Genomic DNA, 23274 nt, shown 5'->3' on the forward strand with positions numbered 1-23274 from the left:
AATAAATGCTAAAAAGCCAAACATGGATGATAGCAGTAATCGTAATCATAACACATTATGTTATCACAGATTCTATGACTGGCTACGTCATTGAATCTGTGGCATACAATCCTAATTATCTTACCATAATACATACATGTTTTTTGTTTTTTAGACAGATATCCGTTCTATCTGCACAGCTTAAAACACAAACAAAGCCAATGTCATATTTGCGACCGATTCATTAGAACAGGCAATTTAAAGAAGCACATCATGATGCATACAGCAGGTCCTTCGGAATGTTCCACTTGTGGAGCCACATTCAAAAACTTCAACGGTTTAAGAAGTCACATATTTCATTACCACAAGCATACTGCTAATCAGTACATTTGTGAAGAATGTGGTAAAACCTTCCGATTAAAATATAAGTTCTTGTTGCATAAGAAAAAAGTTCATGGAGGTGTAAGGAACTTTAAATGCAGTACTTGTGGAAAAGCTTTCTTTACCAATACCGATTTATTAATCCATGTTCGAACCACTCACGAAAAACTGAGACCTCATGTTTGTGAGTATTGTAGTAAGGGCTTTTCATCTAGAAAAGCTTTAAAAACACATAAAAGACAACATACTAATGAGAAACCATTCGTCTGTTACCATTGTTCAGAAGGTTTCAAGCAACGAGTTTCATTGCGATCTCATTTGAAATCAAAACATGGAATAGAGGAAGCCCTGGAATTCTTTTGTAAAACTTGTGAGAAAGGTTTCGCAACAGATCACGCTTTGAGTACACATGAAAGGTTACATGAAAATAAGAAGTGTGATATTTGCTCAGAAAATTTTGCTGGAGATGAATATCTGAAAAACCATCGTAGAGAAGTTCATCAAGTAGAAGTAGAAATGACACAAGATAGTTAAAAATTATTTTTGGTTTATATTTCCAGTATGTCTTGAATTTTTCACATCCTTTTATTATTCGTATGTGCCTTATCTCTACGAGGTTGACATAAGCAATGAAATATTTACAAAAAATACAGTTTTATAGTATTATAAATATTATTTGATATAATCTGTTGGCTCAGCTTGGGAATATTTGGACAGTTTCATCGTTGGAAACATACAACACAAACATTCCTGTAGTTGTTCTATTTTATTTTTGCCCACACTTCATGATTTATTTTCAAATAAGTTAAATCAAAACATTAATTTAAACCACTGTAAACCAACTGGATAGCCAAACTGAAATGAGGATGGGCAGGACACATGGCCAGAATGACAAATGAGCGATAGACAAAGAGACTATTGGAATGGAGACCAAGGGAAAACAAGAGAAGCATTGGTCGACCACCTACAAGATGGACTGACTATTTAAGAAGGCTAAATAAAAACTGGATGAGAGCAGCGCAAGATAGACGGGGTTGGAAATAGGAGCAAGAGGCCTATGTTCAGCAGTGAACTTTTGAGGCTGAATGATGATGATGTGTAGTGGTAGATGTAACCTCTTGGCGGCGCCCATTTACATCTCTAACCTCCCCGAAAATGTTCATTAAAACTCTCCTCTCCCTGATATTGAGCATGTTTCCTGATTTTTGTTTATAACCTAGATTTGGCTTCTTTTCGCTTGTTGTTTTCGCTAAAAAACCAAACATGGATGATAGTTAGCAATAATAGTAATCATAACATATTATGTTATAGATTCTATGACTGGCTACGTCATTGAATCTGTGATATACAATCCTAATTATCTTACCATAATACATACATGTTTTTTGTTTTTTAGACAGATATCCATTCTATCTGCACAGCTTAAAACACAAAAAAAGCCAATGTCATATTTGCAACCGATTCCTTAGAACAGGAAATTTAAAGAAGCACATCATGATGCATACAGAAGGTCCTTCGGAATGTTCCATTTGTGGAGCCACATTCAAAAATGCTGACTGTTTAAGATGTCACGTCTTTCATTACCATAAGCATACTGCTAATCAGTACATTTGTGAAGAATGTGGTAAAACTTTTCGAGTAAAATATAAGTTCTTTTTGCATAAGAAAAAGGTTCATGGAGGTGTAAGGAACTTTAAATGCAGTACTTGTGGAAAAGCTTTCTTTACCAATACCAATTTATTAAACCATGTTCGAATCACTCACGAAAAACTGAGACCTCATGTTTGTGAGTATTGTAGTAAGGGCTTTTCATCTAGGTATGCTTTAAAAACACATAAAAGACAACATACTAATGAGAAACCGTTCGTTTGTTACCATTGTTCAGAAGGTTTCAAGCAACGAGTTTCATTGCGATCTCATTTGAAATCTAAACATGGAATAGAGGAAGCCCTGGAATTCTTTTGTAAAACTTGTGAGAAAGGTTTCGCCACAGATCACGCTTTGAGTACACACGAAAGGTTACATGAAAATAAGAAGTGTGATATTTGCTCAGAAAATTTTGCTGGAGATGAATATCTGAAAAACCATCGTAGAGAAGTTCATCAAGTAGAAGTAGAAATGACACAAGATAGTTAAAAATTATTTTTGGTTTATATTTCCAGTATGTCTTGAATTTTCTATTTCCTTGTATCATTCATTTGTGCCTTATTTCTACGAAGTTGACATAAGCAATGAAATATTTACAACAAATACAGTTTTATAGTACTATAAATATTACTTGATATAAACTGTTCACTCAGCTTGGGAATATTTGGAAAGATTCATTGTTGGAAACATACAACACGAACATTCCTGTAGTTGTTCCATTTTATTTTTGCCCAAACGTCATGATTTATTTTCAGATAAGTTAAATCGAAACATTAAGTTGAACCACTGTAAACCAACCCTATTCTAAGTGCATCAAAAAGATAAACCTCAACATCACCTTATACAGGGTGTTTGGTAAAGAATGGGCCATAGCTAAACCTTAGATTCCCGAACTTAAAATAGGACGATTTAAGCTAACTTACCTTAGTACAAAAATTGATAATAACCGAAATACAGGGTGTCAAAGTTAAACTTTTATTTTATTTATTCTTGAATATTTCCTGACAGGCATGAGATAGCAACACGAAATTTGGTAAGCGGGGGTTTCTTGGGACGAGAAATCAAAATTCGCCACCAAAAATGATGTATTACCCAGAGGGCGCCACATACGTATTTCAGCGTTCATTTAATACGTTCAATTTTTTTTATTCCCCACTCTATATACTTTTTGAATCAAAACTTTTATTCTCTTAATATTTTTACTTAAAAAAGATATATGTACTACATTCATCTCGCTAAACTCAACTGTTTTCGAGATAAACGCATTTTAAGTCTGCGATACAACATAATTTTTTGCATAATATTGCATTGCATCGCAAATTTTTATGGCTTTAAGTTATTTTTCGGGTGTAACTACAACGATATTATGCAAAAAATTATGTTGTATCGCAGACTTATAATGCGTTTATCTCGAAAAAAGTTGAGTTTAGCGAGATGAATGTAGTATGTCTTTTTTAAATAAAAATATTAAGAGAATAGAAGTTTTGATTCAAATAGTATGTAGAGTGGGTAATATTAAATGAGCGCTGAAAGACGTATGTGGCGCCCTCTGGGTAATAATTATTTTTGGTGTCGAATTTAGATTTCTCGTCCCAAAAAACCCCCGTTTACCAACTTTCGTGTTATTATTCCATGCGTGTTAGGAAATATTCAAGAATAAATAAAATAAAAGTTTAATTTTGATACCCTGTATTTCCGTTATTATCAACTTTCGTACTAAGGTAAATTAGCTTAAATCGACCTATTTTGACCTCAGGAATCTACAGTTAAGTTATGGCTGAGGATCTAGGTGTGACAAGAAGTTGTGGCTACTAAAAACATACGTTTAAAATATAAACATCTCGAAAACAAAAATAATGACAAATTTGGTGCCCAACCAGAACATCGGTATTGGTGGGAAAGAAATAGAACTCGTACATAGATATATATGACGATGACCTATAAAACGGCAGCTCCACACCTTCATTATCACAGCAAACAAACTTGATATGAAAATATTAGTGGAAAACACTAAGTGTTCAGTAAACAGCCGCGTAGGTGCAAATTAGAAATAGACGGCAAAATTGTAAAACAAGTAATGAAATTCAATTATCTAGGAGTAGAGATCACTAGTGACACGAATATAAGAACAGAGACCACAAGGCAAGCAGCAAGAGTAAGTGGTTGCCTTCGAGAAACCATATGGAGAAACAAATATCTGACCACGGAAAGTAAAATAAAAGTATACAAGACAACAGTAAGGCCAATCCTAACATATGCAGCGGAGACAAGGGCCGATACAAGAAAGACGAAACAGCAAATCAACAATATTGAAATGAAAGTATTAAGATCAATAGCGAGCATATCATTAAGAGACAGACAAAGCAACAGAAGTATACGCGAACAATGCCAAATTCAAAATATTAACAGGTGGATAAAAAAGAAAAAAAAACTGGAACGAACATGTAAACCGACTGGGGGACCAAATAGATTAGCAAACAAAACAACAAGCCGTATAGCAGAAGACCCCTTGAAAGGCCGCCGAAAAGATGGAAAGACAATGTACAGTCAACAACAACTGAAACAGAATAAGAGGCAGGCAAACAGGAGTAATCCTAGTCGCACGAAGATGAACACACAGATATAAATACCTGGGACATGAAATTATGATTGGCAGGGTTAATCCGACTCATGAACTGAAGAGAAGAATCGTTCTTGGATGGGCAGCATATGGAAAGCGGAGAGAACTTTTAATAGTGAGATGCCCACATGCCTAAAGAGAAAGGTATTTGATCAGTGCGTCCTCCCAGTATTGACATACGGAGCAAAAACACTTACCCTAACAAAAGATTCAGCTACCAAACTAAGGGTCACACAGAGAAGGATGGAGTGGTCCATGTTACGAATAACTCTGCAAAATAGAGTGAAAAACGAAGAGATCAGGAGAAGAACCACGGTAACTGAGGTCATCGAAAGGGTGACAAACTAAAATGAGGATGGGCAGGATACATAGCCAGAATGACAGATGGACGATTGGCAAAGAGGGTATTGGAATGGAGACCAAGGGAAGACAAGAGAAGCGTTGGTCGACCACCTGCAAGATGGGTTGACGATTTAAGAAAGCTAAATAAAAACTGGATAAGATAGTCTAAGCGCCAAATAGAGGTCACCGTGTCCATCAATTCTGATGGACAAGCTCAACGGTTTCTTATGTATTTTTGGCTGCTGATTACGAATTTCGAGGGTGGATTTAGATTCCGAGTGGTCAAAAAAATGTTATAGAAAAATTTAATTGTTTATAAATTGTTTATAAGGCTCTGGCTCATAAACTAAAAGAGATAAAAAACAATGTTTCAAATAAAATTTGTTCGTTAATAAAAAATGAAGAAAAAAACGTTTGCTAAACTTAAATCCAACAATTATCACTCAAGATATTGTAAAATTTGTGCACAATGCAAATTGAAAATTACAAAATAAGTGAAAGACTAAGTTTTCACTCTAATGGCATATAACATATCCCACCAGAATGAAAACAATGGGAACCTTCTCTGGTTACACCCCCGAGGCTTCTACAATTTGCAAGCCATACGGATGCTGAGACTAAGGAAGATGAGGGAATTCTACAATTTACAATTCACATCACATCTGCTCAGCGCGGTAAAGTTCCAACGAGACTGGTTCCCTTCATACTCCACACAGAGTAAATGTAATCAAAAATGAATACCCATTTTCAATTTCGTTGCAAAACGAAAATACAGCCGAACCATATTCCAGTCCAATCAGAGAGTGCTGCAAGCACCTCTACCGGTTTCGAAACTTATTAGTCTCTCATCAGGAGGCACATATGCTGCTCTCCCTGATCCAACCAAAACAAACCCCAGCGTGCAGTCCCGAATTTTACAAAATAAGTATTTTTCGAAGATTTATCGATCGTAACTCGGCTTCTACGCATGCAAATGAACCTTAGAAGAACTCATTTTAAAGTTTCATTAATAGGCTTCCAAACAGAGTTTGTTAGATTACTTGATCTTCATTTGTTTTAAAGTTATACCCATTTGAAGTAATAATTTTCCTAAACAAATTGTACGTTAATTTGTTTATAAGGGTTTCAAGCAAATTTAAGCTATACATTTATACTTTAATTAACAATAATGATAGAAGAACTCAAAAGGAACATTTTGAGCTTACGAAAATGTTCGTAAGTTTATTTTTGGACAAGATATCGGTATTTTAATAGTGCGCTCTGAGGCGCAAGATCGGCTCACCGCGTAAAGATTCACGCGCTAACTTCTTGATGCAAATTATAATTTTTATGTATATGTATATACGTTATCTTCATTTTTTATTTTTGAAGATCCTATTAAAATTTTATCCTATAATTTTTATAATTAAATCATCATACTGTAACCTCGTATCACCTTTCATTCTATTTACTTTGTCTTCTATTTTTTGTACTAAATGAGAAAAAACACATTAAAAATTAATATTTCAGAAATAGAACTAAAAAGTAAGTTGATATTATTTATTAATACTATTTTTACAAACTTTTTGTTTCATGTATCTGAATCGAGATATACAGGGAATCTCAGCTTTTTTACATCTGCGTAAGTTCTTAGAGCAACTTTTACAGTTACATGGTGGTACTAAGTCCGTTATTGTACGCAGTAAAACTAAAACTTTCTCGGGCTTAAAAGTCTAATTATCTATATGATATAGATATAATCTATATCATATAGATATCCAGCAGTGGCGACTCGTGACTTTTTCTGAAGTGTTACCAAAACCAGATGCAAAAAATCTTATTTAAAAAAATGAAGATATGGCTAAATGTATATATACACTCACCGGCACAAGATTCCGCCACCCAAAATTTTTGATTCAAGTTTGACAATCTATAACTTTATTATTTGTACTTCGATTTTCAAGATTCTTGCATGAGTTTGTAGGTACATGTATTGATTTCAATTGCTATTATTCCGGTAACAAAATTTTTTTGCTTAGATGGCATTATACGGGAGTGAATGTAAGCGTTGTTTTTTCTCCTAACTAAAAAATTCTGTGGAACAATTGGAGGGCTGATTTTGTTTCATATCCTTTTTGTATTATCCTGGAGGTATCACTAAGGTCGTGTTTTTTGAATTATCTGAATATCTCTTTTCTTGTAAGAGCTGTAATTAAAAACACTGCTTTGAAGGTTTATTTAATTAAAAATATCAAACGCACTAAAATTAACAAAACAAAACAAATTTAACAAGAAAATAAAACAATTCAATAGCGGTTATGTCCACCTCTTGCAGCAACGACTGCTCGAAATCTGTTTAGCATCTAATAAAGATGTGTTTTCCTTGCTTGTGGAATAGCCCGATATTCCTCTACAAGGGCCATAAATGTACCAACTTTTCTAGAGGGCTAGGATGACGGCAAATAGCTTTTTTTATTCATCCCATAAATGCTCAATATGATTGAGATCTGGGCTGCATGCGGGCCATTCTAATCTTATCAATCTAACCTCAATTGTATGAGTCAATCAGTGTTTTTATTTACAAAAAATGGTACAGCTCTTACAAGAAAAAAGATATTCGGATAATTCAAAAAACAAAATGTTGGTGATGCCTCCGGGAAAATATGACAGGACTGTGAAACAAAATCAGCTATTCCATTTTTCCACAGAATTTTTTAAAATTAGGAGAAAATACAACGCTTCCTTTCACCCCTGTACAATGACATGCAAGCAAAAATTTTTGTTACCGGAATAATACCAAACAATATGAATACATGTACCTACAAACTGGTGCAAGAATCTTGAAAATCGGAGCACAAATAATAAAGTTATAAATTGTCAAACTTAATCAAAAATTTTGTGTGGCGGAATTTTGTGCCGGTGAGTGTAGCTTCAATAATATCATTTTGTATATGACTTGAAACTCTCTAAAAAACAGATGTTTCTAGATGTTGACAAAGTTTTTGATCTTTTTTGGCAATTAATGTTAACAATTCCCCGTAATTGCCTCGATTGTCAGAGTCGTCGCACTCAAAATGATCACGAAACGCTAGTTCTTGTTTGGCCCAAAAACATACAGTATCTCTTATAAGTGTGCTAAGAATATACCATATACCTATCTATTTTTGAACAAACTCATTATGTTTAGCAATATTTGCTTTAAAAGCTTGGTTAAGAGAACTTTTGATTTTTGTTTTGCCAAACTGAATCAAATTGGGTATACATCTTACATGTAGGTAACGGAGAAATTTCATGTCTCCTCTTTAAAACTGTAAAACTATTTAAATCGTGAACCTAGTCCACCCATTTTTGCTGTAGAAACCAGAAGACATGGCCAACAATATAGTCTATTTTTCTTGCAACGATAATATAACCAAGGATTTTCACTGTACCAACTAAATTTAAAATATCGAACTACTTTTGTTGATTCCTTTTTAAATTGTTTAAAATAGGTCTTTCATTTTTAATAATCTCATTTTTTTCTTCAAAATTATACAAGGAGAATTACTTTTCAAGTAGTTGATCGATTAAGAAGCGACACTCATCTATGGTTAACTGCACGCACACTTTTTATAGGTACTGTCACCAATTTTAAATTTGGTAACAGTCCTACTGATACACAACGCGCTTATGCCGTCGCTTCTTCAAAATTTTCAGTCACTACCCGGTCCCGAGCGCCAGCGTGCGTATATAACCATTGTCACCAGAAATGACTGGTAACAGAGTATAATAAAGTGCAACGGAGTCACATAAACTCGCCAATATTTTCGTGTCTACGAGTAGTTGGCTATTTAGGGCCGGTTTTTCAGTGCTGGGTTAACCTATTTATTTTTTGGTCACCGAAATATTCATGGTTAACCAGTTTTTCAGTACTAGGTTAGAGCTTAAACTCGTTTAAGTTAACCAAGATTTTAACCGATCCTTGTTAGATGGTTTAACTCCGAATTTTGCGGTTGTGCATGGGTGCAGTGAATGCATTAGTTTATTTTTTTGAGTACCTGCCTGACAGAAGAGATTAGTTGGGTTATGTTATTTTGTTTTCATCGCGGGAAGTATTCTAATACCTCCTTATTATTATAAGGAAAATAGTATACACTATTATCGAAATTATAAATTATTATCGTTATTATATAGGAAGAAATATGTTTACACTTGTAACAGGATTTAATGCATGATTCCTAGTAATATTTTAAAAAGATAATTTTATATTTGTCTACACAGCAAAATAATTATTTACCAAACTGACCCTTATTTCCTGGTCAATCTGTTCAAATAGTGATAAGACCGTGGTCTTTGACAAACGAAATCGACAAAAAAAGTCCAAATCGTCCCAATAATTGTAATTCTCTTCAGTTATGAAACCGAGGTAGACGTTATGAATTAAATAAAGATTACGAACTTGATATTGCATTGCATTAATCATTTATTTTTAATTTGGTTATGGAATTGTTTTTTATTTATTTTTCCGTCAAATTGATCAATATTTCTCGAATTGCACATGCGCACGTACAGTTACTGCTGCCAACAGAAGAAAAAAAGTGGTTAGCTAACCGAGATTTTCTTAACTTGGTTTAAAGCACTGAAAAACGAAATAAGGGTTAAAATATTGGTTAAAATTTAAACTAGGTTAGCTAACCAAAATTTTAACCGCTCACTGAAAAACCGGGCCTTAGTGAGATATTTACTGAGTTAGGTACTATTACCACATAATATAATAATATACTTCTATTGGTAAAAATATTGGTAAATAGAATTATTCATCGTCATAAAATATTTATTTGCAAGATTTTTAACTGTTACCAATGGTAACAGTGGTTACATGGACGCTTCGCCAGTGATATCCAGTGAATAGTGGATAGTATCCATACAAAGTGGATCTAGTTCTTTTGCAGCATTATCAAGGCACGTCAATTGTGTGTATGCCGCCACAACATAATTGCTCGTTTTATATGCAATGATGATGCTGCAAAATAACTCGATCCATTTTAATATCGGTATCACATATTGGCTCATTTGCATGCGTAGAAGCCGAGTTACGATCGATAAAGCGTCGAAAAATACTTGACTGTGATCCGATGTTGCGCCTCATAGCGCGCCATTAAAATATCGATATCTTGACCAAAAATAAACTTACGAACATTTTCTTAAGCTCAAATTATTCCCTTTGAGTTTTTCTATCATTATTGTTAATTAAAGTATAAATGTTTATAGCTCAAATTTACTTGAAACCCTTACAAACAAATTAATGTACAATTTTTTAAAGAAAATTATAACTTCAAACGGGTATAATTTTAAAACAAATGAAGATAAAGTAATTTAACAAACTTTATTTGGAAGCCTATTAATGAAGCTTTAAAATGAGACCTTCTAAGGCTCATTTGCATTCGTAGAAGCCGAGTTATGATCGATAAAGATTCGAAAAATACTTATTTTGTAATTTGCAATTTGCATTGTGCACAAATTTTACAATATGTTGAGTGATAATTGTTGGATTTAAGTTTAGTAAAAGTTTTTTTCTTCGTTTTTTATTAACGAACAAATTTGATTTGAAACATTCTTTTTTATCTCTTTTAGTTTATGAGCCAGATACGTATAAACAATTTATAAGCAATTAAATTTTTTATAACAATTTTTTGACCACTCGGATCGAAATCAAGCCTTCGTAATCGAATTCGTAATCAGCAGCCAAAAATCCATAAGAAACCGTTGAGTTTGTCCATCAGAATTGAAAAGGACACGGTGACCCCTCTGGCGCCTAGACTAAGAGTGCCGCAAGATAGATGGGGTTGGAAACAGGAGAAAGAGACCTATGTTCAGCAGTGAACTTAGGTCTCTTTAGATGATGTGTGTAGAGGCACATGCACCCAATTGACACAATCCTGGCGGCGCCCATGTATTTCTCTAACTTCCCCGACAATGTTCCTTAAAGGACTCCTCTCCCAGATATTGAGCATATTTTCCTGATTTTCGTTCATATCTCAGATTTGGCTTCTTTTCGGTGGTTGAAAATAAGCTATAAAAAGCCAAACTTGGATTATAGTTGCCAATAACCGTAATCATAGCATAATGTTATCATAGATTCTATGACTGGCTACGTCATTGAATCTGTGACATGCAATCGTAATTATATTACTGTAATATATGTTTTTTGGTTTTTAGACAAACGGTCATTCTATCTGCACAGCTTAAAACACAAAAAAAGCCAATGTCATATTTGCGACCGATTCATTAGAACAGACAATTTAAAGAATCACATCATGATACATACAGCAGGTCCATCAACTTGTTCTCTTTGTGGAGCCACATTCAAAAATTTTAACGGTTTAAGAGGTCACATATTTCATTACCACAAGCATACTGCTAATCAGTACGTTTGTGAAGAATGTGGTAAAAGTTTTCGAAGGAAACATATTTTCGTGTTGCATAAGAAAAAGGTTCATGGAGGTGTAAGGAACTTTAAATGCAGTACTTGTGGAAAAGCTTTCTTTACCAATAAAACTTTATTAGTCCATGTTCGAATGACTCATGAAAAACTGAGACCTCATGTTTGTGAGTATTGTAGTAAGGGCTTTTCATCTAGATATGCTTTAAAAACTCATACAAGACAACATACAGATGAAAAACCGTTCGTCTGTTACCATTGTTCAGAAGGTTTCAAGCAACGAGTTTCATTGCGATCCCATTTGAAATCTAAACATGGAATAGAGGAAGCCAAGGAATTCTGTTGTAAAACTTGTGAGAAAGGTTTCGCTACAGATCACGCTTTGAGTGTACATGAAAGGTTACATGAAAATAAGAAGTGTGATATTTGCTCAGAAAATTTTGCTGGAGATGAATATCTGAAAAACCATCGTAGAGAAGTTCATCAAGTAGAAGTAGAAATGACACAAGATAGTTAAAAATTATTTTTAGTTTATATTTTCAGTATGTCTTGAATTTTCTATTTCCTTGTATTATTCTTTTGTATCTTATCTCTACGAGATTGACATAAGCAATGAAATATTTACAACAAATACAGTTTTATAGTACTATAAATATTATTTGATACAATCTGTTCGCTCAGCTTAGGAATATTTGAAAAGATTCATTGTTGGAAACATACAACCAGTGCCGGATTTATATTGTTTACGAGTGTAGGCCACTTTATTTGCGCCGCCCCATGTACCTTACTAAAATAATAATTTTCCATATGTAGTAAGAAACGAACTAAGGTTGATCAAAATAATGAATTAGTCATTAGGAAGGGCTTAAGGAAACAATAATTACAATTTTTTACGGGACTTTTTAATAGCAAAATCATTTATAATATCATCATAGTTTATAGTGTTCATTATCTCTGCTTCTATGTAGAGAAGAGCCAAAGAATTCATTTTTTCTTGAGACAATGAAGACCTTTGATAATTTTTTACTCGTTTTAAACAGGAAAAACTTCTTTCCCCAGAGCAATTCGTAGCCGGAGTCGAAAGTGCGATGCGGAGAACTATATCTAAGTTAGGGTAAACATTAGACAGCGAGTGATTCCTCAAAAACGTTGAGAGACTGAGCAATGAGTTTGATCTAGGCTTCACTGCACATTCTGCAACATTACTAGAGGAAATGTAACTGTGAAAATGCACACATTCTTGAACCAAATCTTCCTCTAAATCATTGGTATAATATTTCACCAGCGACTGGGCTTTTTCGGTAACTATTTGTGTTGAAAATTCAGTAATTTTTGTTAAAAATAAAAACTTTTCTTTAAAGTTTAAGTAAGCATTATGCCTTCTCTCTATTTCAGCCCTCAGTCTATCAAGGATGACCAAAAAGGTGTCCACTCTGAAAAAATCTCTGGAGCCGTAGGGTGTTTCAGGTTCTTCATTCGATGTTTCATCCGTCATTTTTTTTCTTTTAGGTTGCCTCTTTATTTCACCTTGATATTGCTTAAGAGCGCTCATCTCAATTGCTTTTTCTTCAAAATAGTCAAAGTTGTCTCGTTCTGCTATTGTAAACTCTACTAGAGATCCATAGAGATCAGATACCGTCAAAACATCTACAGATGAGCTCTGAATCTGAATACTCACTTTATTTAATCTCTCCAAAATAGCATTCGAGCGCGGGTAGGAAATGGAGGTGGTTCGGCTCATGTTCGGCTGCATTGAGTCACTGCTCCCGCCGCGTCGTCGCCCCGCTGCGTTATCCATCAGTCAGATAGTCACACAATAATAGTATAGTAGATATTATTAGTATATTATTATGTAGATAAAAACGGTAAAAATACCTAGGATTGATAATTTTCGATATGTGAGTTTCTATGAGAATTTAACGTATTAGTATAAAAAACCATGAGACAACCTGTGAACTTGTTTGACCTTTATTCTCTATAATTAAGTGAGCTTCCTGTAAAATCTGCCGCCCCTAAGACGCTGCCGCCCATAGGCCGCGGCCTATATGGCCTATTGACAAATCCAGGACTGCATACAACACGAACATTCCTATAGTTGTTCCATTTTATCTTTGCCCAAACGTTATGATTCATTTTCAAACAAGTTAAATCAAAACATTAAGTTAAACCACTGTAAACCAACCCTATTCTAAGTGCGTCAAAAAGATAAACCCCAACATCACCATATATGTATAGTGCTCGGTCATTATCTACAGAAGAAAGATTCGAAACATTGGAGGAAGAACTCTCAAAAGTGAATTGGGATATTGTGGGTATCAGCGAAGTTAGAAAAAAGGGGGAGGGGACTATCATCAAGCCATTTATGGTTTACAAAGGAAAAGAGGAATCGACAGTCAGAGGCGTCGGCTTCTTAATTGACAAAAGAATTGCCAACAAGGGTGGTCTAGTTAAATATCACAATAAACACCCGATATATCCTAAAGATCATTCAAGTGTACGCCCATACTACAGGTCATCCAGACGAAGAAGTCCAAATTCTAAAACCAAATATCCTGTGCAATCAAGGAAAATCCAACGCCAAAATAGACACTAAGGAAGACCCCTCTGAAATAATATTGTGAAATTTTGAAACCAAAGGCAAAAAGATAGAGGCAAACAACCGTTAATTTTCCTTTTGACGGTTAACAATCTCTATTAAATGAAACGCTTCTTTAAAAAGAAAAAAACACGGACAATGGACATGGGAAAGTCCTGATGGAAAAACAATGAACGAAATCGACTATAAGACTCAAAATATACCAATAGGCAACAACCACTGTCAAATTACATACGTAAATACACATGGCCTACTTTGCCCAGCAAATTTCAGTTTTATTTAAATATTTCTTTTCTTAGCACATATAAATAAATACAAAAAATATTTTGAGAACTCTCGAAATATTAACCGAGAATGTTCTTATAATTTTTTATAAAAATCTGTAACACAGCCGAGAAAAAAAAATAAATACAAGGTGGGCAAAGTTGCCCCGGAAAAGTTTAACATTGCCAATCTATTTTAAATTCACTGTAGGGCAAAATTAAAATATAATAGGACTACTTTACCCATGGCATACGTTTTAATTTGTCTACTATCCCCAGGATATACGTTTTTAATTTTATTTTTAATAAAAACTAGAACAAAAAAGCTCTACTTTCAGAGTTTTCTTCAATTTCGGAGAAACTTTTACTAAAAAATTAGAAAAAAAATTATTACACTTTTATTATAAAAATAGAAAAAAACATTACACTTTTATTAAAAAAACACGAAAAATTATAACTGAAAACAACTTGAATTTTCTTTAAGAGAAAAATATCCTCTTCTACTTTTGGAAGGTTCCTTTAATATTTTTATAATGTCTTCAAAATTGACTTTTAATTTTAACTATTTAGAATGGGAAATAAGCCACAATATTATTAAAAAATGATTTTTATTAACGTTTCGACGCCCAAATCGGGTGCCGTTGTCAAAATACAAAATACTATTAATATAAACAAAAATGTTGTTGCTTAGTAAAAAAATTCTTCTAATAATTTATTTAATTTGACTCATTTATATCGGCAATTCAGATACATATGATACATTTTAAAGTAGAAGACTTTAAAATGATATTGCCAATATTTATGAGTTGCGTTCCTGGGACGACTTTACTGAAAGATAGTTCATTCGATTACATGAAATCAACCCCAATTCAAGAATATCCGTCACAAAAAAATCATAGCATGTGATCTGTCTTTAAAAAGACAACCACATGCAACGGTGACATTAAAATTCTCGCGTTAGAGATCTCATAGTAAATCACGAGGGAAAACCAGGAAAAACCTCGTGATACTATCCCGACATCGTAAGTATTTGGTCTTACATTTAATTTACTCTCAAAATTAATACCAAATTCTGACTTTACTATAATTTTGTTTAAATTATAAATAATACCAATAATACATGGGTATATATTAAATGTAAGACCAAATACTTACGATGTCGGGATAGTATCACGAGGTTTTTCCTGGTTTTCCCTCGTGATTTACTATGAGATCTCTAACGCGAGAATTTTAATGTCACCGTTGCATGTGCTTGTCTTTTTAAAGACAGATCACATGCTATGATTTTTTTGTGACGGATATTCTTGAGTTGGGGTTGATTTCATGTAATCGAATGAACTATCTTTCAGTAAAGTCGTCCCAGGAACGCAACTCATAAATATTGGCAATATCATTTTAAAGTCTTCTACTTTAAAATGTATCATATGTATCTGAATTGCCGATATAAATGAGTCAAATTAAATAAATTATTAGAAGAATTTTTTTACTAAGCAACAACATTTTTGTTTATATTAATAGTATTTTGTATTTTGACAACGGCACCCGATTTGGGCGTCGAAACGTTAATAAAAATCATTTTTTAATAATATTGTGGCTTATTTCCCATTCTAAATAGTTAAAATTATAAAAATGCCACAAGAAAATAGCTTCAGAACAACTTCAAAATTGACGTCCGATATGTCTAATATGTTTGGATAAACTTCCCTCCTGATTCTGACCAATTTCTTCAAATTGAACTGATTGGCCGGGTTCAGTATTAAGCAACTTTTTCTTTCGTTTTTTAATGGTATCCCCTTTCTTTTTTTGTTGTAAAAAATTTAATAATGCGTATCAATTTCAGAACTTACTCTTTTGGCAAATCTCTCATTTGGCATCTTTTTTAGCACTTCATGTGGATCAAAGGGACAAATTCCAGTTGCACGAAATGAACTTTAAAGATTTTTTTGAAAATTTGGTTCAATCGCGTCCATTAGTTTTGTTAGCAATTGATGAAAGATGGTTTTTTCAACTGAATTTAAGTTAGGTTGACTAGTTTTTAAATCAGTCAGGATCTTTTTCCAGGCTCTTTTTAAAGGCTGGAAAAATCCAACATCAAGTGGTTGTGTAAGTCCTGTAGAATTAGGTGGCACAAATACAAACCTTATATTTGCTCTTTGACAAGCCCTTATTATCTCAATATTCAAATGTAAGGACAAGTTGTCCCCAATCAAAACCTTTGTGCTGCTATCCCGTTTTGACCAAGGTAAAACAACTTTAAAAAACCAGTCTTGGAAAGTTGATGCATCAAATCATCCAGATTGTGTTCTATTATACAATGTACGAGGGGGACCACCCGTTATCCATCTATCATATTTATAATCTTTCAGCTTTATAAACGACATACAGTGGTAGGCGTTCTCATGTTGCGGTAGCTGCGAACATTAGACACTGCGCTTTTAGTGGCATTCATGTATCTTTCCGGGTATTTTGTCCCTCGTCGAAATACACATTTTTGGGTACCAGGGTCATCTGACAGATTTGTCTCGTCATAATTTAGGATATTTTGAGGTTCGATGTTTTCAATTGTTATTTTTAAATTATTAAAATATCTCTCTATGATTTCTTCAGTGTTGGCTTCCCTGGATCGTTTAACGTTTTGGCAGTGCCTTTGAGTTAAAATGTGCTTATGTCGTGACAAAAAAGCCTTGACCCAGTCACAACTAGAAAGATTGTTGTTAGAGAAATAAACAACTCGAGTTCCTCTGGCATCTAAATATTGTTTGACAAGCATTCTAATCTCTAGTCTTGTTAAAGGAGTACCAAATTCTGCACTTGCTATAACAACATCCACTAAATGACGTTCTTCTATTTTAGTGAGTGTAAGGGGATGGCCAGTGGAGGAAACATGCGTTCGTTTAATTTTATTCAGAATGGTTCGGCGTGGCACCTTAAAACGTTCTTCTGCCTGACGGGAACTTAAACCTCCTCTCACTGCTTCCACAGCTCGTTCAAGCATGGCTTCAGAGTAGTTTACATACTGCCTTGCTCCCAATTTTTTTTCTGCCTTTTCTTGGCATTTTGATTGGTCCTTGAACGAAAAAAAAAAAAAAAATTAACGTAAAAATTAATACTTTGTGACGTTAAACTCAAAAGCACACTTCCGTTTCCTTTTAAAAGCCTCTAAAACATTTAATATAAAAAAAATAAAAAATAAAAAATTAAAGGCAAATGGCAGGGCAACATTGCCCACTTGGATTTTATTTTATAAAGAAGAAACATGTAATCCCTGATAAACGTTTCATCGCAAATTCAGTTAAAACAATACTAAATAAGACGTATAAACAAATATTTAGTTAATATTCCTACTGGTGTATACCCAGCAGTGCTTAGCTTTTCCCCTAAAAAAATACAAACACGTGTTCAAATTTCTTACCTTACTACAAGCGTTACACTTCAGTCACACAGGTTAGATCACACTGTCTTGATTTCTGCATGTTTCTTAATGCGCGCGTAAACGTCTGTGGTACTTTGCTATGTTGCCAAGTATTTTTTTTACAAATATTATAACCCTTACAGTGGGCCAAGTTGAACCCACTGGGCAAAGTAGGCCATGTTTACGGTACTACTACTAACAGTAATCGCATAAAAATATAACGGGGGGTTAGACAAGCAGACGCAATGTCACCTAGACTTCTTAATACGGTGCTAAAACATGCTTTTAAGAATTTGGATTGTATGGGACAAAGGGAATAAGAACAGATGGAAAATATCTAAACAACTTACGTTTCGCTGATGATACAGTAATAATAACTGAGGATCTAGGTATGACAACAACTTGAAAACAAAAATAATGACACATTTGGTGCCCAACCAGAACATCAGTATTGGTGGGAAAGAAATACAACTCGTACATAAACATACAGTGAGGACATTTGAGTTGGAATAAATTCATTATCTCGAGAATGGCCCAATTTGGACTTTTTGTCATATATATCGTACTAGTGACGTCATCCATCTGGGTGTGAGGACGTAATAGGCGAGTTTTTTAAATGAGAGTAGTGGTTTTGTGATAGCTCATTTGAAAGGTTATTTAATTCTCTATTCAGTAATATAAGAAATGATAGAAGCATTTAATGCTATAGAAAGAGCGGCACAAAACAGTGGCCTAAATATTAATGAAATAAAAACCAAATACATGAAGGCCACCAAATCGACAGGCCAAAGAAACCTACAGAATCTGACAATAGGAGACTATAACATCGAAAGCGTAAAAATGTTTACATATCTAGGTTCACTAGTTACCGCAGGTAACAATGTCAGCGAAGAAGTTAAGAGAAGAATACATATTGCTAATAAAACATATAATGGACTCATTAAACATCTAAGATCTAACATCACGAGAAAAACCAAATGCAAAATATACAAAACCCTGATAAAGCCGGTCGTTATATATGGATCAGAGACATGGACACTGACGAAAAGCGATGAGAACTTATTAGGTACGTTTGAACGAATAATCCTTAGACACATATATAAGGGGGTGAAAGAAAATGACGTATGGCGCAGAAGATATAATTTTGAACTATACGCAGCATACAACGAACCCGACGTCATAACATTCATAAAGATCGGACGTCTGCGCTGGATGGTCCATGTCGAACGAATGTTGGAGACCGAAACACCAAAACACACAATGAAGCAAACACCAGTAGGGGAAGGTCAAAGGGAAGACCCAAACTTAGATACATGGAACAAGATCTGAAAACACTTGAGATTACCCACTGGAAGAACAAAGCAAGAAACAGAACAGAATGGCGGAAAATCCTAGAACAAGCCAGGACCCAAAAAGGGTTGTCGAGCTACTGATGATGATGATGATTCAGTAATATAAATATTAACATAATTGTGTATACAGGGTGTCCAAAAAAATTTTTTTTATTAATTTAATTGACCCAAAAAGAAGAATGTAAGCAATTCAAAAAACATTTTACTGCTGTCAGAAAAACAGGTTATAATGTTTACTTCAGAAATAAACATTGCTTTTCGCTTAATTTCAATCTTCAAACAGCTAAGAGACAGGTGGGTGGCAGCTTTAACATTGAATTTAAGCGAAAAACAATGAATATTTGTCAAATAAACATTTCTTTCTGTTTTCTGACACCAGCCAAATGTATTTTGAAATAAATTAATTAAATACATTCTTCTTTTTGTCTCAATTAATTTAATTAAAAATGTTTTTCTTTTGGACGCCCTATATAAATAGTTATGTTAACGTTTATATTACTGAATAGAGAATTAAATAACCTTTCAAATGGGCTATCACACGACCTCTACTCCCATTTAAAAAAATCATCGATTACGTCATCACGCCTATATGGATGACGTCACTAGTATGATGTATATGGCAAAAACTCGTAATTTAAAAATAAAAATCGACCTGTCTCAGGATTTTTCTCCAAATTCGTCCATTCTCGAGATATTGAATTTATTTCAATTCAAACGTCCTCACTGTATATATGAGGATGACCTACAACGGCAGCGCCACACCTTCAATATCACAGCGAACAAATTTAATATGAAAATATCAGTGGGAAAACTAAATGTATAGTGATCAGTAAAGAGCCGCGTAGGTGCAAATCAGAAATAGACGGCAAAATTATAAAACAAGTAATGAAATTCAATTACCTAAGAGTAGAGATCACTAGTGACAGGAATATAAAAACAGAGACCACAAGGCAAGCAGCAAGAATAAGTGGTTGCCTTCGAGAAACCATATGGAGAAACAAAGATCTGACCACGGACAGCAAAATAAAAGTATACAAGGCAACAGTAAGGCCAATCCTAATATATGCAGCGAAGACAAGGATACAAGAAAGACGAAACAACAAATCAACAATATCGAAATGAAAGTATTAAGATCAATAGCGGGCATATCATTAAGAGACAGACAAAGCAACAGAAGTACACGCGAACAATGCCAAATTCAAAATATTAACAGGTGAATAAAAACAAGAAAAATAAACTAGAACTAACATGTAAACCGACTGGCATCAAATAGATTAGTAAACATCTGTAAAAACAACAAGCCGTATAGCAGAAGACCCGTTGGAAGGCCGCCGAAAAGATGGAAAGACAATGTACAGTCAACAACAACTGAAACAGAATAAGAGGCAGGCAAACAGGAGTAATCCTAGTCCACAAAGAAGAACACACAGATATAAATACCTGGGACATGAAATTATGATTGGCAGGGTTAATCAGACTCATGAACTGAAGAGAGGAATCGGTCTTGGGTGGGCAGCATATGGAAAAAGGAGAGAAACTTTTAAAAATGAGTTGCCCACATGCCTACAGAGAATGGTATTTGATCAGTGCGTCCTCCCAGTATTGACATACGGAGCAAAAACACTTACCTTAACAAAAGATTCAGCTATCAAACTAAGCGTCACACAGAGAAGAATGGAGCGGTCCATGTTACGAATAACTTTGCGAAATAGAGTGAAAAACGAAGAGACCAAGAGAAGAACCACGGTGACTGAGGTCATCGAAAGGATGCCAAACTAAAATGATGAAAGGCAGGATACATAGCCAGAATGACAGATGGACGATGGACAAAGAGGTAATTGGAATGGAGACCAATGGAAGACAAGGGAAGAGTTGGTCGACCACCTACAATATGGACTGACGATTTAAGAAGGCTAAATAAAAACTGGATAAGAGCGCCGCAATACAGATGGGGTTGGAAACAGGAGAAAGAGACCTATGTTTGCAGTGAACTTTTGAGACTGGATGATGATGATGTGTGTAGAGGCAAATGCACCCCCTTGACACAATTCTGGCGGCGCCCATGTATTTCCCGAAAATGTTCCTTAAAGCACTCCTCTCCCAGATATTGAGCACATTTTCCTAATTTTCGTTCATATCCCAGATCTGGCTTCCTTTCGGTGGTTGAAAATAAATTCTAAAAAGGCAAACATGGATTATAGTTGGCAATAATCGTAATCATAACATAATGTTATCATAGATTCTATGACTGGCTACGTCATTTAATCTGTGACATGCAATCCTAATTATATTACTATAATATATGTTTTTTGGTTTTTAGACAAACGGTCATTCTATCTGCACAGCTTAAAACACAAAAAAAGCCAATGTCATATTTGCGACCGATTCATTAGAACAGACAATATAAAGAAACACATCATGATGCATACAGGAGGTCCATCAACTTGTTCTCTTTGTGGAGCCACATTCAAAAATATTAACGGTTTAAGAAGTCACATATTTCATTACCACAAGCATACTGCTAATCAGTACATTTGTGAAGAATGTGGTAAAAGTTTTCGAAGGAAACATATTTTCTTGTTGCATAAGAAAAAGGTTCATGGAGGTCTAAGGAACTTTAAATGCAGTACTTGTGGAAAAGCTTTCTTTACCAATAAAGCTTTATTAGTCCATGTTCGAATGACTCATGAAAAACTGAGACCTCATGTTTGTGAGTATTGTAGTAAGGGCTTTTCATCTAGATATGCTTTAAAAACACATAGAAGACAGCATACTAATGAGAAACCGTTCGTCTGTTACCATTGTTCAGAAGGTTTCAAGCAACGAGTTTCATTGCGATCTCATTTGAAATCTAAACATGGAATAGAGGAAGCCTTGGAATTCTGTTGTAAAACTTGTGAGAAAGGTTTCGCTACAGATCACGCTTTGAGTGTACATGAAAGGTTACATGAAAATAAGAAGTGTGATATTTGCTCAGAAAATTTTGCTGGAGATGAATATCTGAAAAACCATCGTAGAGAAGTTCATCAAGTAAAAGTAGAAATGACACAAGACAGTTAAAAATTATTTTTGGTTTATATTTCCAGTATGGCTTGAATTTTCTATTTCCTTGTATTATTCATTTGTGCCTTATTTCTACGAAGTTGACATAAGCAATGAAATATTTACAACGAATACAGTTTTATAGTACTATAAATATTACTTGATCTGTTCACTCAACTTGGGAATATTTGGAAAGATTCATTGTTGGAAACATACAACACGAACATTCCTATAGTTCTTCCATTTTATTTTTGCCCAAACATCATGATTCATTTTTAAACAAGTTAAATCAAAACCTTAAATTAAACCACTGTAAACCAACCCTATTCAAAGTGCGTCAAAGAGATAAAACTTCAACATCACCATATATGTATAGTGGTCGGTCACTCTCTACAGAAGAAAGATTCGAAAAATTGGAGAAAGAAGTGAATTGTGATTTTGTGAGTAGCAACGTGAATATATCAAAATAAAAAGACCAAATACATGATAACTAAGAAAACAAACTTACAAACAAGAATACTTTTGGGAAATGTACTGATAAAAAGGGTTGATAAATACAAATACCTAGGAACCTGGATTTCAGAGAAAAATGATCAAACAACAGAAATAAGGACCAGGATAGAAATAGCAAGAAATGCGTTTTTAAAAATTAAAACAATTCTGTGTAGACCAGGGCGCATCTGTAAAAATATTAGTACATTTGGAGGTTGAGAGGTGACTCAATTTTTTTGCAGAAATTGCTTGAAAATAAATAAAATAATAATATTTGAGTTATCCTCCCTCTCAAAAAAGTCCGGAACATTGTTTAAATAATCAAAATGTCAAAAAATTAAGGAAAAATTCGATTTTTTTCTTGATTTTTTGATTATAACTTTAAAAGTATTCATTTCCGAGAAAAGTTGTACTGACATAAAAGTTGCGTGATTAAATTTCCTACAATATAGAATTGGTTAAAAATTTAAAAAATAGTCACCCTTGTTGCAAAATAGCAATAATTGTGAAAAAAACATACAAAAACAAGTATTCGCATTTTACGTTTTTCAACCATTTATGCTACACGTAGGACCTTCATATTTCACCCTGAAAAACTTTATGATACACTAAAACAATACTGTAAATTTCATTAAGATTGGTTCAATAGATTTTGCAAAATAAATTTTGCAATCCAGCTTTCGTAAAAAAAATTCATTTTTTCAAAATGTTACAGGACTGAAAATAAAGCAGATAGAAAGTTGAAAAT

General features: G+C 34.0%; 1 protein-coding gene and 1 long non-coding RNA gene across 16 annotated transcripts in view; one reads left to right on the forward strand and one right to left on the reverse strand.

The window, feature by feature from the left end:
- LOC126884694 (gastrula zinc finger protein XlCGF46.1-like) overlaps nucleotides 1-23274 on the forward strand; it is a 220260-nt gene that overhangs the window by 134395 nt on the left and 62591 nt on the right. Inside the window, exons 3-4 of one of the 15 annotated variants that reach the window (XM_050650793.1) lie at nucleotides 11147-11638; nucleotides 21805-22765. The exons of 9 other annotated variants lie outside the window; for them this stretch is intronic. In XM_050650793.1, the coding sequence (XP_050506750.1) occupies nucleotides 11147-11638; nucleotides 21805-22052 (740 nt within the window). In that variant the 3' untranslated portion in view covers nucleotides 22053-22765. Of the gene's footprint in view, nucleotides 1-154; nucleotides 269-1756; nucleotides 2638-11146; nucleotides 12023-21312; nucleotides 22766-23274 lie in introns of those variants that run through there. 5 more of the 15 variants (XM_050650792.1, XM_050650796.1, XM_050650797.1 and 2 more) reach the window with 5 other exon arrangements.
- On the reverse strand, nucleotides 2030-21761 carry LOC126884705 (uncharacterized). Its single transcript, XR_007698134.1, has 2 exons — nucleotides 21694-21761; nucleotides 2030-2137 (listed from the first exon to the last, which is right to left on the reverse strand). It is a non-coding gene; the product is annotated as an uncharacterized LOC126884705 (long non-coding RNA).

This window comes from Diabrotica virgifera, chromosome 5, assembly GCF_917563875.1.
Source record: "Diabrotica virgifera virgifera chromosome 5, PGI_DIABVI_V3a".
Classification (NCBI taxonomy): Eukaryota; Metazoa; Arthropoda; class Insecta; order Coleoptera; family Chrysomelidae; genus Diabrotica; species Diabrotica virgifera.